The sequence below is a fragment of the Mandrillus leucophaeus genome, unplaced genomic scaffold (assembly GCF_000951045.1).
Source record: "Mandrillus leucophaeus isolate KB7577 unplaced genomic scaffold, Mleu.le_1.0 Scaffold91, whole genome shotgun sequence".
Classification (NCBI taxonomy): Eukaryota; Metazoa; Chordata; class Mammalia; order Primates; family Cercopithecidae; genus Mandrillus; species Mandrillus leucophaeus.
Window position 1 is genome coordinate 5,986,551 of NW_012109919.1, and position 25,459 is coordinate 6,012,009.

General features: G+C 36.8%; 1 protein-coding gene across 3 annotated transcripts in view; it reads right to left on the reverse strand.

Annotated features, from left to right (window-relative positions):
* The window catches only part of MCTP2 (multiple C2 domains, transmembrane 2), a 198,105-nt gene that overhangs the window by 129,690 nt on the left and 42,956 nt on the right, over positions 1-25,459 (reverse strand). For 2 of the 3 annotated variants that reach the window (XM_011969822.1, XM_011969821.1), the window contains exons 4-9: positions 19,903-20,045; positions 19,050-19,126; positions 18,405-18,516; positions 14,202-14,237; positions 4,411-4,575; positions 2,106-2,236 (exon numbers count right to left, since the gene is read on the reverse strand). In XM_011969822.1, the coding sequence (XP_011825212.1) occupies positions 2,106-2,236; positions 4,411-4,575; positions 14,202-14,237; positions 18,405-18,516; positions 19,050-19,126; positions 19,903-20,045 (664 nt within the window). Of the gene's footprint in view, positions 1-2,105; positions 2,237-4,410; positions 4,786-14,201; positions 14,238-18,404; positions 18,517-19,049; positions 19,127-19,902; positions 20,046-25,459 lie in introns of those variants that run through there. The other variant, XM_011969823.1, reaches the window with a different exon arrangement.

The following is a 25,459-nucleotide window of genomic DNA, read 5'->3' on the forward strand; positions in this document are numbered from 1 at the left end:
TTCCCGCTGTTCAGATAACACTTTGGGACACAGAGTTCTCTACATTTGTGTAAGTGATCTTTGCTCTTTGGGCTAGCACAAAATTTCGAATCCTACTACCATCCGTATTGGCAGGGTCCTGGTATATCAGAGCAGTGACAACATCAGAGATACTGAGAAGTACCTGAGCCTGAGCTATCTCAGTTACCCTGTGTGAGTGGAGAAGAGAGAGACAAGGTCACAGAAGTCATCCGATAGGCCATGTCTGTAAAAGACTGGACCACAGGAAGTGGGTTTGCTCCTAAATGCAAACCTGGCTGGGAGATGGCCATGGAAGAAATGATTGCATTCTAAAAGATAAGCATAGAATTGGGGATGTGCAGATGGTGCAAAAAAAAAAAAAAAGTAGCTTTAAAACAATTATTCTCAAAAGAAAATACTGCAGATTTGTCTGTGGTTTTTTTTTTACTCTTATGCTTAGTTCTGTATACGTGTGAGTGCCATTATTTTGAAACCTAAGTGCATTAAAATATTGATGGGAAAAAAAAAAAAGTAATGCAACCAGAGATGTGGAGGGTGAGGTCAGAAGTTTTAAGTGGGCGCAGTGCTGGTCCTCTAGGGGTGTTTGCATACATGTTATGGAACAAAGGGGTGCTGGGTGTGCATGTGTGTGCATACATATGCTTGTATGTTTTTCACACAATAATCAAGGGAAGTTACTGGTATCAGGTGAGAGCCAGGTTTGCTAAACATACTGCAACATGCCAGACAGTCCCATGCAACAGGGTACCCATATTGAGAGACACTGGAGCAACATTCCGGAGGTACTGAACCCCTTACACATCTATCTCAGGATTCTGAGGTGGGATGAGCCAATGACAACAAGCAGTCAGACACTGTGCTAAGCATTTGACTGAGAAAAAGTCCTGCACAGGTATTGGGTTAGCTGGGTCTGAACCTGTTTATGCCTCTAAACACCTTACTGATGAAAAAAACATTTCACCTCCTTGGGCCTCCGCATTTCCTTGTTTGTAAAATGAAGGGGTTTTTACTAGATAAATGGTTTTCAATCTTTCGTTTTCAGCAACAAAACCCTTTCTTCAAACGGAATCCCAATATAGAGCACAGGCAAAAGCTGAGATGCTCTGGCCACAGAGGAGAGATGCAAGGAGGCCCTCCCATTCCTCAAGGGGTGACCCTAAGGCATCTCCCTGAACCCAAGATCCAGCTTCGAGAAAGACACACCATAGTGGTTGGGATCCCTTTCAACATCTGTGTTCTAAATTTAAGATCTGCATACAAACAATATGTATACAGAATGAACACAAGGCAAGTGATTTGATGGAGAAAACTACTTGGTCTTTGAAAACACAAAATCCTGACTCTGGAGCTCATGACTAAGTCCAAGGCCAAGTAATGTGTAAACTTCTGAAGCTGCATTTCATCATTTATAGAATTAGCATGATACCAGTAACTCAAAGGGCTTTTCTGAAGCTCAAAGATGATCTGTGCTTCTGCCAGCATCCCTTTTTTGCTTACTGTATGCTGGTTACAGCACCTATGCTGCTTCATTTCATTCTATTTTTCACTACAACCCTAGGAAGAAGCAATAATATTGATATTATTGTTCATTACACATTTGAGGATCTCAATTGAGAGGGTCCAAAAGTAAAGAAATAAAATAAAATAGATTTGGCCTCAAACTCCATTCCTTGTTGTGCTATAAAGTACATCAAGGACAGTGAAATGCTTCCATCATGGGAACACCTAGCCTTAGATCTTTACTAAATTATATAACATTTCACTAGGTAGCAAAACTAAAATTACAGGGTATGTTGGAAATTTATATAAAATGTTTTGAATAGTCTGAGATAGCAGGTTAACTTTCTTTAGATAATTCCTTACACACATTATTTTAATCAATACTGAATGACATTTCCCAATTAAACAAACAAAAATGAAAAGCAATCTTTCCCCCAGTTAGGACTGGCCATCCAGCTCACTGCTGGCACTCTGGGGTGAGGGATGCAAGGTAGTGCCCTCAGCCCTAACACACAGAGATCACCTCTCAGAACCAGCCCCATGCAGAAACATGCTCCCGCCACTGGAAAGCAGAGGGGACTCACGTGCCCAGACGCTCCTCATGCTTTTTGCTGTCCTTTCCCCACACTTCAATGTCCAAAATGCCCATCCTGTCAGAGAAGTAGTGAAAGTCAAACTGTTCCTGCCACTGCGGATTTGCACTCTTACACAGTGTCTAGAAAACATGCAGTTATAATATTTATTTTCTTAAAATGTCATTCATTGCTACAGAAGCTACACATTAATTTCATCATTAAACTGCAGGGAGTCAAGATGATGGACCTCACCCCTTATAAAGGAAAACTTCCCTTTTTAGAATGAACGAAAGGGACTTGGTGGGTTCAACAATTGGCAAAACATTACTACTCTCTTAGCTGCCCCCCAGATCCAATAATTTATCCACCAAGTTACAAAGAATACTGTTACCTCACAAGAAACCATAAATTATGTATACACACACATACACAGTGGACATATATCAAAACAGACACCTTCCAATTGTTTCTTTTATAGGAGATCATACTAATTGCTCAATTGAATGCAAGTAACAGTTTTGTTGGCATATCCATTCTATGCTAGCTTACCAACTATATACATTAACAGTTTGGGGTCTTAAGTAACATCTGTCAGATGCATTAAATGAGAAACCCATGATTTATATATTGCCACCTATTTTTAAATCCAAAGTTAGTGAATCCAGTCCCTAGGATTGGAGGAAGACTAGGAAATTCCACTGCAGCCAAACCTAAAAATTCACAAGAGTGACATGAAAACTCCGCAAGTGTTTCTGTGTTCTTCAAAAGTGATTCAAACTGCTTCTATGTTTGGTTCATTGGCAGGATTTTTGTTTTTGTTTCCTTTACATAGAGATTAAATTTGTGAATACAAAGTAAGCAAGAATGTTGGTCCCAGAGTATTAGGCTCTAGGGGTGCAGTGTCATGTATTAAATCCCGGTACCAACTATTCTTGCATAAGAAAAACATAGAGAACTCAGACCTCGGCTGTAGCCCATGTCATGTAAAATTATTTCAGTTGTTTTTCACATCAGGCTTAATATACTGGATCACAAAATTTAGAAACCAGAGAGAGAGAAAAATAAAAAGGAAAACTCTGTTAGACCACAAATTAAATGCAGTATTCCCCAAGGGTGAATGTAGCAGATACTGAACTAATTCTACACTTCACCTTAGTCCAAAGGGCTAAGTGTGCTTAGTGATGAATAATTTTTCCATAAATCCTTAGCCCGACCCTGGCAAGCTAAAGGAATCTTAGTAGAGAGATATGGTTATTCTGGATACCCTCACTGTGAGGCAAAGCCTGAAATTACCTGGTTAAAATAATTATCTGCATACTTCTGTCTTAACGCGCCCTCAACTTTCACATTTTTTATAAACTATTCTTCAACATGAGCCTCAATTCTCTACTTTGTGCTAGAGTAAATGACATCTAATATTTGATTCTGTACTGAAAACTGTGCAGTGTGCACAACCTCTTGCCTCCCTAAATCATTTTCCAACTTGTCTATATCTGCTATGTCCTCGATGCTAGAAATATCCTCGGTTATATTTTCAAAAGTGTCCACTGATTTTTTTTCCTATGTGACTGTTGGCAAGTGATGTAACTTTCAAGTACCCCAGAGCTCCTTCAATCCATAAAACATAGGAAATATTCCTGTCTGACAGTTATGTAAAACTAATTAATTATCATGGTTTAGGGACTATAGTTTTTGAAATAAAATCCACACCAAATTACTAAGATTAAAAATTAAATGGAATTTGGATCAGCAGAATAAGATGAATTACTTTTAAAGACAGTTAAAAATGCCATTGTGATTGTTTAAAATAAATCACTTTTCATACTTTGGATAGTTTATTATTTTTAATCACAGCAAAAAAACAGCAGCACTAGATACTATTTTTGGTGTGAAGACTAGCAAGCAAGAGAAAGCAAATATTTTTAATTATCTCACATTTTTAACCCAAATATCATGTATTATGCTATTCTATTTTTGCAGCATTTTGAAAACTCTTACTTATCCTTTTCCCGCATTCTATGAAACATAATTTTCTTATTTTCAAAATGAAAATAAGTCACACATTCAAATCTATGATTTAATAAGCTTTCTCTAGCGCTGAGTTACTAAATTAAAATAAACCATACTAAGCAATTAATACAATACCCACATTAATTGACTGCATCTATACAATTATTTTGTTTTCTGCTCCTTAATATAGTTAGGAGGGCTAAATATAAATTACTTCTACTTTAGTAAAATTTAAAGTGGGAAACAATTTTTAATTTTTTTTATTTTAAATATATTGTTCTCCTTATGGAAAGATAGAACTTACCTTACTTTTATACCTCTGATGTCCCAGTTTTAACTGGACAAACATCTCTGTCATGCTTCCTCCTGAGACATTCTTCCCTTCCAACAAAGTTATACTTATAATCCCGTTCCAGAGTTGGTTCTTTTTCAAGGACTCAGAGAGCCGCAGGTTGCGTATCAAAGAGGACTAAAGCGAAAAATAAAGATGACATGTAAACTTGCTTCTAATTCCTAAGAGTGACTTTGCTGGTCATAGGAATTCCAACTTTCAATATTTGATAACAAAAAAAAAATTCCTCCCTGCCTGGTGAAAAGTGTTATTTTTCATTGGTTTTGAAAAGCTGCTGTCACAGTTATGTGACTTCCTTCTCAAGCTTTGGAGTTGTAATAATATAGTGAAGGATGAGTATATGCAACACTTTGATTTGGCACTGGCCTGTACTCCCACCCAGATGCGTTCTTTGGAGGGACTCCTTCAACTGGGCCTTTAGCTATTTTAATAGTGTGAGAGGAAGAAAGGCATTCTGGGAAACAGATATTATACAAGAACAAGCATTGCTTTTCAAGGAAGCAAAATATCTCTGGGCATTCAGAAATAATGACTTTGAATTTATCTTTCACATTTGAATCTGTCTCCGCTTCTCTTTATTCCTTGGGGTACTGCCAAAAGCCCCATACCACGTAAGATTCACTACTCCAAATAGAGCCTTCAGTGGCCTAGCTGGCCAAATGAGCTTTGCAGATCTGGGGTGGGGGTGGGAGGGAAGGGAGTATATAAAGTACATCTCACTGCACCTGGGACCCAGGAGGGGTTCAATAACTTAACTCTTATTACCTTTGCTAAATTATATTACAACCACTCGTACATACCTTAGAGGAAAAAGGCAAATGTCCTGTTATAAGTTGTAAATAGAGTAGTCACACTTCATTTTTTAATTTCCACTATGTAAATGTTCAAACATACACAAAGGTAAAGAGAAAAGTATAATAAATCTCCATGTACTTAATCACCAGATTCACTGTCTTGCAAATGTTATTTTACCTATACCTTCATTCTTTTCCAGTTGAAATATCTTAAAGCAAAATTCACATTTGTTTTTACGTAACAATCCCGCTATGATCACACTCAATGGCATTAACCATAAGTTGTCTAGCATGTTAAATACACAGTGCATATTCACATTTCCCTGATGGTCTCAACCATGCCTTTTTATGGCTAGTTTGTCTGAATTGGGATCCCCACATGATCCACACGCTGCATTTAGTTAGCAGAGTTCATTTACGTTGTCCGTTCAATAAATGAAATAACACAAGCATAGGCTTCTTTATTGAAGGAGAAATAAATGGGCTGAAGAATGTAAATGGTGCTGAGCATCATCGCCGAGCAATGAATTTCTAACACTATATATTCATTCCTGCCATCACTCGCTATATCTTCCAGATCATTTAGACACCAATTTGCTCGGACACCAGTTAGTCACAATTTATCACAACAAATGGTATGTCAGTACCATAGTCATTATAGATCAGCTTACCTCATCGAACCCAGGCCACTCCAAGACTCTTAATAAATGACGCAACAATGCCACACTAGGTATTTTGACCATTTATGACAACCTTAAACAAAATACATTTAAGAAAACACATATTCCCAAACTTCATATCTGTATCAGTTCATTTTCATGCCGCTATAAAAAACTGCCTGGTCGGTAATTTATAAAGGAAAGAGGTTTAATTGACTCAGTGCAGCGTGGCTAGGGAGGTCTCAGGAAACTTAATCACAGTGGTAGGTGAAGGGGAAGCAAGGCACCTTCTTCACAAGGTGGCAGGAAGGAGAAGTACCAAGTGAAGTGGAAAGAGTCGCTTATAAAGCCATCAGATCTCATGAGAACACACTATCATGAGAACAGCATTGGGAAACCACCCCCATAATTCAGTTACTTCCACCTGGTCTTTCCCTTGACAAGTGGGGATTATGGGGATTACAATTCAAGATGAGATTTGGGTAGGGACACAAAGTCTAACCATATAAATATCCATGTGACTTTTCTCTTAAAACATACACACACACACACACACACACACACACACACACACACACACACACACAGGTTTTGCAGGTGGTGAGATAGAACAGAAGGGGCAAATGAGGAAATAATTTTGAAAAGAAAGAAATATCCTCTTCTCTGGTGAACAGGAGTAATTCCTTCTTACTTCATATATATATACACACACACACATATATGGGAATATATGTATAGGAATATTTTAACTATTTCATAAACCTTTATTATTGAATATGTTCCATCCAGAATAATATATGATCATTATTATTGTTATTATATATAAAAATAATATATTCCAGATATAACATACTCAATAAAGGTTTATGAAACAGTTAAAATTAGGTAATTTTTGTATTGTTCATAAACACACACCATCACAACATATAAATAGATAATCTGCATATATGCACATATATCTATAGATATTTATATAGATATTGATATACTTAATACATTTTCTAGCTTATTAGATATATGGGCTAAAAACTTCTACCTTTAAAACAAAAATGAGATTTTGATTCATATATCCTGCTGCAATTCCTCCTTTTGCTTTTTTTCTTCTTAAAGTTTGATTTGCCAACCAACAAGCTAAAGCATGACCTGTCCCACGGCCATGCTTCAAAGTTCCGACAGATATATTCCTCCCTAAACACTGCAACTATTTCAAAATCCTTTTTATAAAAAAGGGAGTAATGTCCACAAAGGATCAAAGGGCATCCTACAGTCTGGCAATTGCTTAAGAAAAATGGCAGCACTTCCATGAAATATGCCCTAAAATAATTTTGCGGCTTGGTATGTCCTAATTTCAAATTGGATGTTTATCTTGGAAAGGCTTCTATCTAACTTGTCCATAAAACAGCTCCACTTAGCTCTATGAGCTCTGTGAAAATGGAATCCAAAGCTGGTTATTAAGGGGGCCTAGAGATCGGTTCCATATGGCGGAACAGCATGGGAGGGCAAGGCTGAGGACTGTATCAGGCGCGACTTGGCTGGAGCTCCTGATCTATCCACGGACACTCGTTGCATTACACCATAACATCTGGATTATTGCTTGTAATGTCCCTGGGAAATATCCACTTTCCATCAAAGCTTTTATCTATCTCAGTCGGACTTTGAACATTTTAGTATTTAACGCAGTCATGTTTGATCTGATGGACTTGCTCTCTGCTGTCCAAGATTTTTTTCTCCCCCCTCTTAAAGGGAGGGCAGGAGAAGTATTTATTGCAGAGTTCACAGATAGAAAAGAACACAAGACTTTTATTCTACTTATTACACCCCAAATATTTCTGCAAACCGCTATAAGGTTATTTCTCAAATAAAGTTTCATCTGTGATCCACACATTCTGGAGGAGGTGTGTGTACTTTAAAGAAGTCTCTTAATTACTTTAACATTTCTCTTCCATACTTGATAGGTTTGATGAGGCCTCAGACCAGGGAGTCTGGGGTCTGGGGTAGGGCCTGGGCTATCTAATGTGTGCTTCCTTGCAGAGCTGGGCTCGCAAAAGTCTTTTGTGCTCTTCAAACACCCCTTTTTCCCCCACAATAAATCAACTCATCTGCACTCACTCAGCTGAATAGCTTAGGTTTTCATGCCTGTGCCCGAGCCTATACGTGAAATTTGTCATCTTAATGCAGCCTGGAATGTGAAAGGAGAGGAGGAAATGACCCATCACAGGGGAAACCCACCCCACCTGAACTGAAACAGACACCAAGAGATAGTGAAAAGTTTCGGGGCCCTGACCCTAATTTCTCAGCAGATATAATGGATACAATACAGTACATCAGGGTTTTGTTATTTTTCTCCTTCCTCCCAAAGGATCAGACCTTTCGCTATTCCTATGTTGATTCATTCATCTGCTCTCCCTTTCTCAGCCCCCACCTCACAGAATCCCCACCCATTCTTCTAAAACAGAAAAGTGACTTCCATCTGAGGCACACTGGCTAGTTATTAATAGTGAAAACAAGGTGTGCTGTGCCACTTAGAAACATATTAACTTCTGTAAAAGAGTTTTGAACACACTAATATACTCCTTCATGACCATCGCAAGGCAGGAAGGGGAGAAACTTTGGAGTGAGACTAAAATTGTACCCAGTGGATTCAAACAGGTAGGGAATCCTCATAAGTTTCTGATCTAGGAACAAACTCTAAAAACAGTGAATGTACTGTCATTGCTGGAATACACGAAATGGACTACAGTTTGGTGGCATGCATTATTTGATGTTTTGGGCCTGGGGACAGGTTGGGGAGATAGTGATGTGAATTCCAGTATCCCAAAAGGGGAAACTTTGGCACGGCTGCAAAGGAAACTGAGGGAGGATGGACAGGTCAGCTTGGTGCCTCTTATCTGTCCCAGGCCAGGAAGAGTGGCAGAGAGGTCAGGAGGAAAGAAATCCTAAAAGGAGGGCATGAAGTCAGGAACTGGAGCCACAGCCTGTGGCCATCAAAAGCAAGATTACATTCAACTAGGTGGCACTCCAGAACTGACCATGCCAAGTAATACCCCAAAATACTCTCTTGCACATAACAAAAAACCAATGAATCAATCAATAAAGGGGACAGTAAGAAAAGGCACCGGCCAGAGCATACCTGCCAGGTGTCAAATAATGTACTGGTACTCCATACATAGTCTCACAGACAGAAGTATAAACATATCAGTGTTCCCATGGTGCCAATAAATCCCATTTTGACTCTCATTAATCGTTTTTCCTAAGTCATTATGGGAAAGTAAGTAGCCAATGGAAACAAATGCATTTAAAAAAATCAACTTCGTAAGAAAAATGAGTAAAGTCAGATTCCAACTATGTTGACCACTGCTTTGAAAACTAAAGAGAAAACATTGAGCCTATAAAATGTTTCACTGAAATATTCCTTTCAAGCTTTTTCAACATGTAAAACTACTGTTCCTTGTCAACAGCTTTTATTGCATGACATGAGAAGATCCATACATCCATGGAACAGGCTCCCAGGGAAAATTCTTCTCTGCAGCTCCTCTCTATCATCTGAAGAGGATACTGGACCCATAAATTGTCCTACAACTATACAGAAATCCTTGCATGAGAATATAAAGAAAACCTTTTAAATTTCCCACATGTAAAAAGTCCACAGAAGTTGCAATTTATACTTGTAGATAAAAATGGTATCAGTTCCAGAGACATAAATAATCTGTGCACAATATATTAGCCATAAAAGCTTTGCATTAAATTTAATATTTTTAAATTATAAGATAAAATTGTCACTCAATTTTTGTACTTAAAAATAAAAATTGGATTAAGAGAAGATTTAAAAAAATAGTTAAAGACTGCACATACCCAATGACTCTCAGATTTTAGGACCAGGGAAATGCTTCTAATGCATTTCCTACTACTAAAAAAAAAAAACAAGGAGACAAAACAACACAACAACAAAGGCCATGTGATTCAACAAGATTTTCTTTTTTCCCTGACCTGCAGGAAGCTCAAAGTTAAATGTTGGACTCATGTGCAATAGTATTAATCATCTTGTATTTCTTGAATTACTTGTATAATCCTGCTAGCCTTCACTTCTCTACTGTTCTATATCTCTTACTTAAAATACTTTATAAGCACCCCTATCCAGGGATGGGAATAGTGTGAAGCAGTGAGGTACAGGGCTCATCCTCCAGGTCCTGCAAGTGCAGGGCTGGTGCATCAGCCTGGATGCCTTTTATTTTATTATTAATATTATTTTTGAGACGGAGTCTCACTCTGTCACTCAGGCTGGGGTGCAATGGCGTGATCTCGGCTCACTATGACCTCTGCCTCACAGGTTCAAGCAATTCTCCTGCCTCAGCCTCCCAAGTAGCTGGGACTACAGGAGTATTTTTTGTATTTTCAGTAAAGACAGAGTTTCACCATGTTGGCCAGGCTGGTCTCGAACTCCTGACCTCAAGTGATCCACCTGACTCAGCCTCCCAAAGTGCTAGGATTACAGGTGTGAGCCACCATGCCCTGTCCCGGATGCCCTTTTATGTTTTGCACCCAGAGTACCTCTCTTGCCTCACCTTAATCCCAGCCCACCTCCATCACCTTCTGGTTAGGAGCCAGAGCCATGGCCTCCAAGGCCTGTCCCTCCTTACATCACTTGCTTTTTCTCCTACAATTCACAGCATCCTTCTTTATATCCTAGTTCTTCCCAGTGCTTCTCAAACTTGAAGGTGCTTGACAGTCACCTGGAGGGCTTGTTCAAAGATGACTGCGCCTCATTCACAGAGTTTCTGATTGAAGAAGTCTAAGATGGGAGCCAGGACGTTGGATTTCTAACCATTACCAGCTGCGGCTGGTCCAGGGGACACACTGAAAAGCAAGCTGTTTGGAGCCCTACAATAAATAGTTTGGAGATCTTATCATATTTCACATTATTTTATCCTGAAATGTTTCCATTCATTTCATCCTCCTTCTACTTTGGGGAGGGGGAGAGGCTGTCTCTTATACACATCTAGATGTGTATAAGAGACAGGGAAAAAGGTAGAGGGAGAGGTGGACAGAGAGGTGGGGATGAAGAAGGGGTCGGAGAGGGAGACAGGAGAGGGAGAGGGGAAGGAAGATTGATTCCCTCCAAATGCTATGACTGTCCTCTCAGTGTACGTAGCCAGGTGGAGGCCAGCTGATAGGAGTGCCTAGAGAATGTATCTTGCAGAGGTCAGCCTTTGCAATAACAGACAGGAACCAAAATTAAAAAATATAAAACCAAACAGGCCAACAATCGGCACTACTAGTCAATTAATTTCATGTAGAAAAAAAAAATTACGCTAGTCTAAGTCATGTTTCTTACTTTAGACAGCAGACATAGTAATATATACAATAGAGAGTCAAAAGAGAGGCTATGTAAGAGTACGTAATTATCTCGGTGAAAATTCATCTAAAGTAAAGATAATCCATAACTAAATAGCCATTGTAGTCAGACGTAACACCTATAGACACCCAAATAATCGCAGGGGTTGTGTGGGGTGCGTGTGTGTGTGTGTGTGTGTGTGTGTGTGTGTGAGAGAGAGAGAGAGAGAGAAACAGAATATGTGCAGTTTCTGAACACAATCAGTAATTTGTCAAAGCCATTTTTATCATTGCTTTTTTGTCTTTATATTAGACTATTTGATATAAGGTAAATAACCACTGTTAATATTTTTTAGTTCTCGAATTGTTACACAAATTAGAAAAGAGGGAAATAAGGCTTGGAAACAAATCTGGTCACATCAAAGATTGTATATAGTAAATACATAAAGAGAACTAGGTGTCTAACTCATCTCTACTAAATCAAATTCCCAATTCTTATTTAAATGCCCATTTTAAAAGGCTTTCGCGTGAAACCTGAACTTATTTTTAAAGGCAATCTCATTGTATTTACTATATTGAAATCCAGGGCCAAATAGTAAGAGAACAGTTGAAAAAAAGAATCTACAAAGACCATTCAGGAACCTTTTGGATGATGCAAAATTATAGATGTATGGCATTAAGAAGAAATTATCTAAATACAGTTATTATAAGAAAAAGATTCAGGTGAAAAAGCCAATGATATTTTTAGGTAGTACATTACTTAGGACTAGTAAAATTTTTAATACTCAAAGCCAAGTAATCTTCTTTATGTTAAATTATTACATAATATTAAATACAATGTGGAAATCCTAAAATAGAACCTTATAATTTAAAAATACCAAAAGATAGGCCGACCAGGGTATTTTAACTACTTTTACAGATTGCTAATCAAGTGTCTATAAAGTCTCCATGTGACTAATTTCCATAAGCCAAATCAGACACTACCTGACTTTTCTCTTTAAAACTGTACATTCTCAGAAGCAAAAAGTCAACATAATTGAAATTTCTCAGCAAAATACAACTTGCATGCCTTGAATAAGAGGATAGTAGCTTTCAAAAATTAATAAAGTGAACTTTATTTATCTAGAATTTTATTAAACATGTATACTCAGGATGGGCGTGTATTATATCCCTGAGCCCAGTGCACTGAAGTCAAATTCGAGAAACTACCGAGATGGGAAAAAAGCAAAAAAAGACAAACAGCTCAGTTCTAAGACACAACTCTGAAGTATACATATAAATACTGCTCTCCAGGATCTTCTGTTTGCTTCATATTTTTGATAACTTTATCCAGGTCGTCAACATTTTTTCTATCCCCCCCCATTCCTTTGGCCATTCTTCCATAACCTCTCCTGTCCTCCCTAGACTCCAATATTCCCCAAGCTCACAATTTTTCTTTCTAGCCTTTATGTTCTTCCACAAACTGCCAGTGCTCTTCCACAGACCAAAGCTCCCTAACTAAAGATGGTTATTGATGTACAGTACCAGTGTTTTAGTGCAGGAGCAGAATCAATAAACGAGAAAATACTGCTTTGTCAGGCTTCCCCAAAGCATTCTGGGAAACTTTACTGCTTTGGGTGGTTACAGAAACTCTTAATATGGGAGAGTGAGAGCTGGGCTTTGTCCTGTGGTGAGAAATGATGTTCTTCTACCCTCTAGTGACTATAAAGGAATAAGGCAAACGTTGAAGGAATTTTTGAGATGGCTCCATGTTATTATTTCTTGAATATTAATTTTATTACTAAAAAGAAACACAGTCTTGGGAACCAAGTGAACTCATATGGCAACAAAACACCTTATGAGAATTATTTTAAAGTGTTCAAAATGCAAAGGTATATATTTTAGTAAGTATGAGTCAGAACTTTGTTTCCTGCATATTTTCAAAAGCAAAATTTAAAGTTTGCTTTCTTCTTAAGTGACTAGTAAAAGTCAGTTTAAAATTCTCTCTCTCTCTCTCTCTCTCACAGTCTCTCATTCGCATCCAAACTCCAGCCTTTGAGCTGGAAGTGCCCCCAGTTTCAAACTCCTTATTATGTCGAGAAATAAGCAACTGAGGTACAGTGACATTAGAAATCAGAGCTGGCATATCTGTATGCACATGTATGTGCGTGTGCAAATACAGGCATTCACTGAGATCATCTGTACATCTTCCGATCACACACACCACCACCACCACAATTTAGAAACTGAAGGAATAGTCTCAAAATTGCATCACTTCATAGGAATTATTTTGTTGTTATTTCTCCTTACAAAGTAGCAGTGCTGCTAAATTAAGTTATAAATACTTTTTTGTTGGGTTGATTTTTACACTAATTTTCACATTTAGTCATTTATGTTACAATTGGCTATTTTAATAACTTCATAAATTAATAATGCATTCTTGCACCTTTTATAAATCAGACAGAATTGTATAATTGCTTAAAAAGATTCTAGCAATGTAAAAAATAAAAAATCAGCAATTCATGAGAAAGCTTTAAAGGAAATTTTACTGAAGATATAAATGGCTTTTTCAAAAGACATTAAAGAGACTTAAAAAGTATACCACATATTTCTTTCAATCTTTACATTGCTCCTACAACACCGATGCTAGTTTCCATCTCATGGCAAATAACTTCCTAAAGGGACTAAATCTAACCATGCTAAACTCTAAATAATCCAAGCTTAATGAAGTGTAACACTCTAACATGGCCAGTACATATAAAATGTCACCACTAAAACAAGAGTCAGCTCAAACATCTGGCAACACCCTTATTAAATAAAATTTTTAAAGGAAGGTTGTTTTCTTATTCATAACAGCAGAAAGAGGAAAATAATTCTGTTCGACGTAAAGGCTGGGTAATATCTATCATGTAGTCATTTGTGTTTGCTACAAAGACAAAGTTTTTAACCAAATGATCTAAAGAAAAAAAAGTATATTTACCTTGCTGGCACTTAATCGCTTCCGATTTGACCAACGCTAAAGATTGTGTCCGTGGAATGGTGAAAATGGCAAAATAAAACAGAAGAAAATAGAATCATTATCAATGTAATTATATTATGTTAGATGGTCCAGGTTACATTCAGATAATTAATATTCAAGTTCTGAGGTTACAGAGAAAGCACATATGAGGAAGAAAATAGAAACAACATCAAAAATCACATGTATGTGTTGTGTTATATCATTTTCTCTAAATATTCAGTATGAAAAAGCAATGACATAAAAATGCTGTTCAATCTTTGGAAATACATTTTTTAAAATTATCTTAAAACAACATATTTTTCTCTCTAAAAAAATAGAAAGGTTTCTTCTGCTTGAAATACTCAGATATTATAAAAATGTTTAAGAAATTCATGACTACTGATAGTTGATGTTTAGGTTTCCATAGTTTTAGATGCTAGAAAAAAATAATTCCATTTACTTTGAGTAAATCTCAGGATTCAAAACAATAGAAAAAATATGAATAAGTATTGCATAATTAAGAAAATGTGCTAATGCAGTATCTAAGGAAAAGGAAAAAAAATTCTAAATAGCAAGAAACTTCACCACTGTTCTCTTTTGATCTCTCTTCTGTCATGCTAAGGCTGCTGGATTTTGTCTACAAATTCTCTCCAAGCAAAACTCTCTCATTACTCCTATCACCATTCAGTACTGCAAAGCTCTACTCTGGCTGGTTAACCAGCTAACTGTTTGTTACAACTTGGATCCATTTGGGAGATTACAACTCAGTTATAAACCTAATTGAGCAGATCACATTTACTATTTTTCTTAAGAAAAAAATACCTTTAGGTAAATGACCAGTCCACTTTGCCAATATGTCTTCCCAATACATTAGAAACCAGAAAATTAATAGTCTTCAGGGGAAATCCACTTACATTGCATTGACCAGCAACTAGAAATGTTGGTACAGAAATGACTGAAAACTATTCTTCATTAATTACATGTCCCCCAGTGAAATTGTGAGTTCAACATTCAGCATACAACAGAGTTATAGGTACTATTATCTGGATATTAATATTGGGTTTTTTTTTTTTTTGTATTTTCCTGAAATAGTGACAGATATTTTCACCCAAACCAACCACCAAAATTAATTACCATCTTTTAGGTACACAGGACTATTTAGGCCCTTTGACATACAGGAACTCATTTGATTTTTTTTAAACAATTATATAAAACAAAGCATGTAAATAAATTAATGGAAAATGACTATTATTATTCACTTCCTACAATACTACCAAATACCATATATTGAGTGTCTCTACCCAATTCCAAGCACCATATTTGATAATTTTGATCTTAACCCTATAAAACACTCTTTTTATCCTTGTTTCACATATGAGGAAACTATAGCTTAGAGAGATTAAATAATTCTTTGAGCTAACCAGACCACTAGTGGATCTAGGATTCAAACCCAGGCAGTCTGAGAACAGAGCCCAAAATTTTAGCTACTATATTTTTTCCTGTTTTTGCCATGAAAAAGAACACAGAGCATGTTTGTCAGCCTTCTAGCCAATGCCTTCCCTTCTGCCTGCACCATTCTCATATACATTTAAGTCCCTGGACACAAGAGTAAATTCATAAACATTTTGCACATACTGAGATTTTTGTCAGCTTGGTTCTAAAGCAACAAAGGCTACCTCAAAGATGACTGGAAGAAAAACGGGTTAAAAAACTGAGATTTTAAACTGAAATCTCTCCACCAGAGTTTAAATGAAAATGGAAATTTATGAACAAATTATCTCACCTAAATAATCTATTGATTTCCAGTCCCAAATGCTAGTCATTCTCACTTAAAATCCCAATATAAAAAATCTCTTTAAATAGTAACTCAAACTCAATGAAAAGAACAAAGATTCTGATAATCTATGTTACCCTAAGGGCTCCCAATATGCACCGTTAGCTGAATAATCACACATGGCCCAGAATAAATTATTCCTCAATTAATTTTCTTTGATCAAATATATAAATGGAAAAAAACTATCAATCAGAAGAAAGTAGGCAGTTTTCTATTTTCCATTATATATATGTTATATATACGCATATTTATCTCCATATGTACATGTATATAGATATTCATATATGTGTGTATATGTATATGTATATATGGATCCATATATATGTGTATAAAGGTGTGTATATACATGTATTCACATATATACACACACATATATATCTCCATATTCATAAATATGGATATAAAAATTCACAAAGGTAGCTATATGAATATGCAGCTATTTTCATGGAGAAATCAACTACCTTTACAAATCCAACTTGAATAAATATGGATATGGAGAGAAATATATGTGTGTGTGTGTATATATATGGAGATATATATGCATTTATATATAAATATATATGCGTATATGTGGGGATAAATATATATGTATGTGTATATATATGGAGATAAATGTATGTGTATATATGGAGATAAATTCATGTATATATGGAGATAAATATATACTTGTGTATATACAAGATAAATATATGTGTGTGTACATATATATGGGAATAAAAATATATTTGTATGTGTATATATAATCAATATATTGTACACTAGGCTTCTGCCAGACAAAGACAAAAGAAAATAAGGAAGCACATGAGTGAGCGGACAGACATTCTGACAAAGTCTTCAACATGGGAGGTGGGGAGTCAGAGGAAACCAAGCCTACACTGAGAGGAAACTGTGGCTATTCTTAAGCCCTGAAAAGATCGTCTCTTTGAGATCTTTTACAAAAACAACTCCAAGCTGTGTCTAGTATTAACTGTTCTGCAATTTGAAATAAATTGAAACTAAAATGGCGTTATGTTAAAACTCCCAATTCTGACAATATGAAATATCTTTTAAGTGCCAATATTACTGCGAAACATAATCTAATGTGCTATAGAAAAATTCACAAAGGCAGTCATTTGAATATGCAGCTATTTTCACGGAGAAATCAACTACCTTTATAAACCCCACTTGAATATATAAGAAAATTTTGGAAGATATCAGCTGGCAAGTTGTCAACCATGTGACAAATAACTATTTACATTACATGCTATAACCTGGCCCCCAGCTCAAGTCACTGGTCACCTACTGTATCACTGACACTGAACCCAGAGTCACAGATGCAGCAGCAATGCTGTGAAGATGAAGAAGAAACTAAAGAAAATCCCTCCTTCTTTAGGTGGGGTGAGAAAAAATACTTTTATTTTCAACATTAATTTAAGACATTTTAACATTAAAATCTCTCTTTTATTGAGGTCCCAAGTGCCAACAGCGCCACTTTTGAAAAAGAAGTAATAAAAGGAATTCAAATTAAAAATAGCAGATATTTAGTTGAATCTTTGAAAAGGCAACTGAAAAGGCACACTACAGTTTTCTTACTGCTTTAAACTATCTTCTACAAGTTTACTAGTAAATCAATCATGATTTTCATCACAAAAAACTACAACTAAAAGCATAAGTGATATCAAAAGAAAAATATTCTCCTCCCCTACCCCACTGCCTCAATTCAAGAAGCATTACTGGAGACCTAATTATAAATAGGCTTCATATTTTTATATTGGATTATAAACATGCTAAATGATAACACATCTTAAAAAACAGGTATTTTAATTGGCTTTAAAAATGCTTTTCAAATAAGTCATAATCAAAGATGCTTTTGTTCTAATATAGCCTTAGATATAATCCCAAATAAAATAAGATTATGATTTGTATCCACATTTTTGCTTATAAGAAGAGTCCCAATCATACTGTGACAAAATCTAATGCTTCACTGATGTAACAGACCTCTTTGATAGGTACTATATCAACTAGAAATTTGCAGGTACTAGACCATAGAACATTAAAATTTGTATCTTCCCAAAAGAACTCCCAATGAAAAACTTGGCAGCTAAAAGTGAAAGAAGAAACCAAAATGTTGCAAATGTAAGCCTGATCATCTTAATAATATAAAAGAAATAATTCCTTAACCAATTTCCTTTCCGGTGCCTTAAAGAGCATTGTATTAAAAAACAGATATTTTAAGACTCCATAAAATGTTGAACCCTCCTAAAATAATTGCAAATATATCAGTCATCTGCTAGCTATCAAGGGACAATTGCAATGAGCCACTTCAAAAGGACAAAATGAGCGGTTTCAAAAGAACAAAAGGTCCCACTTACATGTCTCTTGAAATCACCCTGTTTTACCACTAGGTTCAAATTTAAGACGATCACTCCCATGTCATCTTCTAAACTGTTTGGATCTTCCAGTTTTAAAATATGTTCAGTTGTTCTACAACCAAAAAGCAACAAACAATGCTACCACTTATTGACAGGACTATATTGACCTACACGCAACAAGAGCTTATGGCAAAAGTCTCCTACCTCTGAATAAGGATTAGACACAATGTTAAGAAAGCACAAAATTTAGTGAAAATAAAACAGTTATATTCAGAGTAGAGAAACTGGCATTGCTTAATTCAACAGTTGGTTAAATGATCCCCCTCCCCTAACACCCAAATAAAACGTAAACACTTGTTTTAATTTTAAGCTATGTTAATGAAACTGAATACTAACAAATCAAGGTATGAAATTCAATACACACTTTAGAATGCATTATAAAATACTTAACATCTGACTAATATATTTGGCACCCAGAAAGCAAAAATCCTTAAAAATACACTGAGAGTTATAACACTTTAAAGCTCTCTTTCATTTGTTTAGATATGTTGTTTTTGTCATTTGACCTCAACAAGCACCATTTAACATTATCGTGAGTTCCCTCTAAAATTCATCAATAACAATTAAAAAGTAAAAATACGGTACCTGTTAAGCTCAAGATCACTGAGAATTACAAATGCAGACCCCATGAAATCAGATGTGGTTAAATCACGATCATACACCTACAAAGAGGACAGAGGTCAATTATCACATTATTATGGTAAACCAACCGAGTTTATCAAATTATTAACAAATGCAATAGGTTGGAAATTTTGAAATCAGTCTTTCAGATCTTGAAATACTTTGCATAGTATAGTTAAAGAGAAATTTAGTCAAGCCAACGCAGAGAACAAAATTACTCAATCTTGTCCATTTTGCCTGCTATGATCAAAATAACAGCAATAATTTCTTTTAAGGCAGTATTTATATCCATCGAAATGTTATGCACAATGGACCACTCTCTGTAGTTTAAATAGTCTGTCATTAAAATTTAGTATTTTCCACAGTGAGCAGATCTGCCAATTAAATAGAAATTTGCTAAATTTTCTATAGCAATCTCATCCTGCACTCAACTCATGCAGTTTTAACCCAGATGTTGTAGCAATTGATGCTTACAACTGGTGGCTTGAAGCTCTATTAAGTATAAAGATATTCCTAATGAGAAAGGCTTTAGTACTTGTCGCTACTGCAGTACCAGTAATAATTCTTCCACATTTGGTAGACTGAAATACAATTAATGTAGATATTATTTTCACTCTAATTTTCACTGGAGTGTATCTCATTGATCGAAGAGAAACATACAGTTTCAACAAATAGTATAAGGAATTTCTTCTATATTATTATTTTAATCTGTCCTAATAAAAGAATTAATTTGGCAAGTTCACATCTAAGAGGACATGAGAAATTGCTGAGAAATGTCTTTAATAAAGGAGCATATTTGAAAGCCATCTGTGATTACCTTCACACGTAGCTTTTGATCAAGGCTTTGTATTGGCAATACCACTATCTCATCCCATACTGGGTTCAAGTTCTTATATATGACTTTACTTTTGTACAGCGTCTTCCCATTCAGCTTAAATTTCACATAAGGATCACTTGTGCCTTTAAAAGAAAAAGAAAACAAGATAGAATTTTAAAATACATGTAAAAGCCTGGGACCTTCACTAAATAAAGATCCTTTCCCCACTCCCCAGGCTAATGTCTCCCTGCACAGAGATTAAAGGCCTCAGAGGTGGAGGACAGAGGGAGATATGAAACAGTTTGGGATAAATGAATGACATTTTTTTCCCTTTAGTGGTAGAATATAAACGGCTCCTTGAGTAGTTTTTGTTTCGTTTCTTTGTTCGTAGGTCACCCCTATACTAGTCACAAAAATTCAAGAAGTAAAATCTACCAGCACCAGCTAACAGGGTCAGAAGTCCTAGGGAGAAGCCCACCCCCTCGTAGGAACCGCAGCAAGTCAGTGCAAAGTGAAAGAAATCAGTTTCAAACATTTAGCCAGATGGCTGATTCAACAGAATCCTGTACTTGAAAATATAATCATAATAAATAAATATCTGGAATCACTGGCTCAAAAGATGGCACGTTGGGGCTACAAGTGAAACTGCAGGCGTAGAGATTAAATTGACAAAGTTGCCATTCTTTGCTGCCTCCCCGCACCTGCAGTAAAGCAGCCAACATTGTCTAAGCCAGGCCAGCTGAACTCCACACCAGCCAGGCCCTCAGCTGGCCTCAGCGCTGACACCGCTGACCTGCCCAGCTCCTCCCCGGGAGCTTTGAAACAGACGCCAAAAGAAATGAATAATGTCCCTCCAGTCACTCTGCCCAAAGCAAAAAGAAGGGCTGATGGCAGACCCTCCTCCACACTTTTCAGATCAATGCAAGTAAAAAAAAAAATGCCTGCAAAACATAATACATGAATTATGTATTGTGCGTGTGTTACATGCGTGTGCGTCTCATGATACAACGCTTGGAATACACTTGTTCATTACTACCTAGTAAGTGGTGGATGAAGAAGGCACAAACGAATGAGCAACCAATGAGGAGCTAAATGAAGGCCAGCTGATAACGCTACAAAGAAAGAAAATCTGATTTGGGGAGTTATGATTCTATAGCTAATTTTGAAACACAGCAGTGAATAAGCATACAAGACCAACAGCCCGGTCTGTTCACTGGGATCTCCCCTGTGCCTTGGACAGTACCCAAGACAGGCCCCCAGAATATTTATTGAAATGAAGTGCTGATATCAACATCAAGCCAATATAGTCTAGGAATATCACATCAAAAATTAATAAGGCTACTCTATCACAACATTTATCAAATCATTAATATCCATCATGCATTACACTTCATTCTTTTCTTTTTTCAGCTCCTTTTATTATTTCCATTTAACTCCAGTACTAAAAATTACGGAAAATGGAATGCACTACATTTCCCAGCTATTTGAACTGAAATAAACATCGCTACGAAGTAAAATAGCAGCCATGGTTTAAAAGCCTTACTAGATTAAGTAAGGCACGATTTTGAGAAGTCAGCCTTGCAGTATTGCCAGAGTACTAACTTTAAACAAAAACTAAATTAGCTGCAAATATATACATATACATAGTCAAATCTCACATTTTAAGTTTGGTAACATAGGAGTGCAAGCCCATCAGCCTTTATTTTAAACTTGGGCATGCACATGCACATGCATGCGCACACACACACAGACACGCACACACACCGTGTTCAGGGGCAGTTCTGAGAACAGCAAAAATGAACGCATTCACAGCCATTCAGAGAAATGCTCACTAGTGAGAGTGCAATCGCCCACCCCCTCCCTCCTACAGCAGAAGAGAACACCTCTGGCGAGGCAGACTTTAACAATCATTCTGATATATATATATAAAAAAGTGGGGGAAAACTATAATAAAAAGAGGCCTTTAATTAAATGAAATTGCCACTCTGGGATCAGGCCTTCATGCTTGTCAGCGTACTCTCAAAATAAACATCTCAAAACTAGGCCTCAGTGGTGTCAGTTTCTCACAGGCAAGGCATACTGGGTAATCCCCAGGCATCTTGACAGCTACATAATGTTCAAACTGTTTCACGGGTGAATGGCGGCAGTTGCGTGAAAGAAAATATTAATGTCTGGAATTAATAGAAAAAGGGACCGGGGTTTACAAAGCCAAACAAGGAAAGAGGGTGTCAAGTTAGTGCCGCATTAATTGTTAGGGAAAATTTGAGAGAAGGGGGAGCACATTGTGATTTTTCTCTCTGAGCCTAAGTGCCTCACTGTCAGGGAAGTGACATCTCAACTAGGCAGCTTCTGAAAAGGGGTCGGCCACTCAGGAATGCAACTCCCAGATTATACAAATGATGAGATGACACCTGAATGGGTGGACTTTAACCTTGTTCACTGGGAGCTTCAGACACAATGAGGCTCTTGTGGTAGTGTGGTATTCGGCGAGGAGAATGAAGCCAGGAGTCCAAAGACGGTGCCTCCATTCTGGGACTGTCACCAGTTCTGCCATGTGGACCTGATGGAGTCCCTCAGCCTCAAATGTAGACTATCAGGATGTTAAGCATTCATGGCGCTAGTGTCCTGCTCCATTCCAAACACACAGCAGTACATATATACACATACGTGTATCTATATACATACACATATATGCGCATATATATATGTTAAGCAAAACTAACAGCCAGTCATCAGTCCTCTGAAAATGCTGCACCCACTTCCCTTCCTAACGACCACATGTGACAGTCCTTGTTTCTACTCCTGCCCACTGACACTACGGGTCATCATGTCTCCCTCGATGCTGCACCTGTCAGGCATGCTAATGAGCCACAAACAGCTTCCAGCCATTTCCGAGTGTGGCTCTGTGCTGAGCACTCCAGGAGGTTACAAGGTGCATCCAACCCAGATCTTGCTCTTCTTCACCTAAGGGGCAGCAGGCAACCCAGACATACAAAACAAAGTTCAAGAAGGAAGTGTCCCAACAGAAGTGAACCTGGGAAAGATAATGGCTCATAGGTGGGGAAGATTAGTTCTAGCTGGAGTACCAGTGGAGGCTGCAATAAAGAAGATGGGAGTGGAAATATGGGTGGATCAGAACAGGCAGAGAAGGAGGTCATTCCAGTAGGAGGCATCTGTTCTAAAAGCGAAGGAGGAAAGGAGACTCAAAATGACTAGAGTGGTGTGGTGCCGAGCATGCATTTCAATCTATCCAGAGATTAAGGGAAGAACATACAATGAGAAATAAAGTAGTAAAAAACAGATGAGTCAGAGGCCCAAGTAGCCTATAAAGGCAAAATAAGGAGTTTAGTTTATAATCTGTAATAAATACAGGTGTTTGTACTCTTTTCTTTTTTTTTTAATTTTTAAGAAAAGTAATAGATGCACACAACTCTGAAAGGGATGAAAAGTAAAATCTCTACTCTAGTACTCTTCATTGATTCTCACTTGTCTAATATAACCACCATATATAGTTTCTTGGGCATTTTACAGGAAAAAAAAATGGAATTGTTTTTAGTGGACTCATGCTTTCACAGTTACCATTCCTTGGAGCTCTGCTCATACCAGCAATATAGATCAACTGTTTTTTAAAAAACTAACCGAATATATTTTCATGGTATTGTGTTAGTTTATGTAATTAGTTACTAAATAATGGATATTAATATCTTTTCCAATTTTATTAACTAGTATAAACAATACTGCAATAGGCATCCTTCTATAATTATCTTGGAGTCCGTAAGTGATTATATTCAGAGGAAAATTTTAACAATGAAACTGTTGGAGAAATGAATATGAATGGCCCACGGTTTTGTCTTTTGCTTATGGATTTAAATGAGCCCTTCATTATGGAAATCAATCAACCATTGACTATAAGTCTCGTCAGAATTTGTTTAGACTTACGTGATTTCTGGCAATAAGTGATTTTCATTTTTATTTCATCAAATTTACCTAAGTTGTATTTATGGCTTTGTAGTTTAACATCCTATTTAGAAGCAATGTTGTACAAAATTTTAAATTAATTCAGCTATGTTTTCTTCCACTGATTTTATAGTCTTTTTTTTTTTTTTTTTTTTTCCCCTCACCACTTAAGCCTTTAGCTCATCTGGAATTATTTTAATACGAAGAGGGAAGGAAATTCAGGTTCACTCACGAGCAGCAGGCTAAAGTGTTCAGAGCCAAGATTTAGAAATATAAATCTGACAGCAGCTTATAATTTAGAATAAAGAAGAAAGAGGGTAAAGCTAGGAAACCTGGTAGCTGAGAAAATATAGCAACAGAGAGTTGAGGACTGAGGAGAAAGCTGGGACCAGACCACAAGAAGGACCTACTCACGGTTTCAGAAAATGCCCTAAAAGCACTTCCATAGAACTTCATCTCGAGAGACACTCCACGACGGGAGCGGGTATGTGATCTAAACCATTTTTAAAAAGCTACTTACTATTTCCTAGCCTAGAACTTTCATAATATAGAGTAAAATATTAAACTATGTTAAGAAATGAAGTACAAATAACAGGCTGGATACAGTGACTCATGTCTATAATCCCAGTACTCTGAGAGGCCAAGGCGGGAGGATCACTTGAGGCCAGGAGTTTGAGACTAGCCTGAGTGACACAGTAAGACCCCATCTCCACTGGGGGGGGAAAAAAAAAAATTAGCTGGTTGCGGTTGCATGTGCCTGTGGTCCTAGCTACTCAGGAAGCTGAAGCAGGAGAATTGCTAGAGCCCAAGATTCAGAGTTTACCATGAGCTAAGATTATGCCACTGCACTATAACCTGGCTAACAGAGCAAGACCCTGTCTCTCTAAACAAACAAAATCAAAAAACACCTTAAACTTTTCTATTCCATATTTTACAAATGTATTTAAATATAGAAAACATTATTTGGACCACCTGTGAGTATATTATGAAATTTCTCCAAATCAAAGCTCCTTTGGAAGGTAAGATTAATGACCAGAGATGCCTAATATGCCTGGTAGATGGATTATACTTATGTGATGAATGAATGATTAAATTTTGAAGTTAGATGGACATGGTGAATTAAAGTCCCAGACCTTCCTTTTACTAACTATAAAACTGTGGGCCATTTACTCAGTTTCCTTATGCTGTAATATCTTCACTTGTGAGATAGAAAACTATCAACTTCAAGGGATCATTTTGAGAACTGAATGATCCAATATACTTCAATGATAGCAGGCTTCGGCCATCTGCTGAGAATGCCTCACGAGTGCTATTTTTAGTATTACTACTGAAGTTATAAAGGGGAAGAGTGTATGGCAATGCATGTAGCAGTAATTAAATATTCATTTATTTTACTTTAATTTTCCAAGTTAACGTACACTAATTTGTTTCTATAGTATTTCTTCTATTGCCACCTCTAAAGGTGTGAAATTTACATCATCTTCTCTTAAGTTTGACAGAAAATTCCTTATCTTACTTCTCGCAGGGATTCTGCGTGATTTGGGAACATTTCTATAAAATAATCTGAGCTGTCCTAGAAGGAAAGAGCTGTATAAAAACT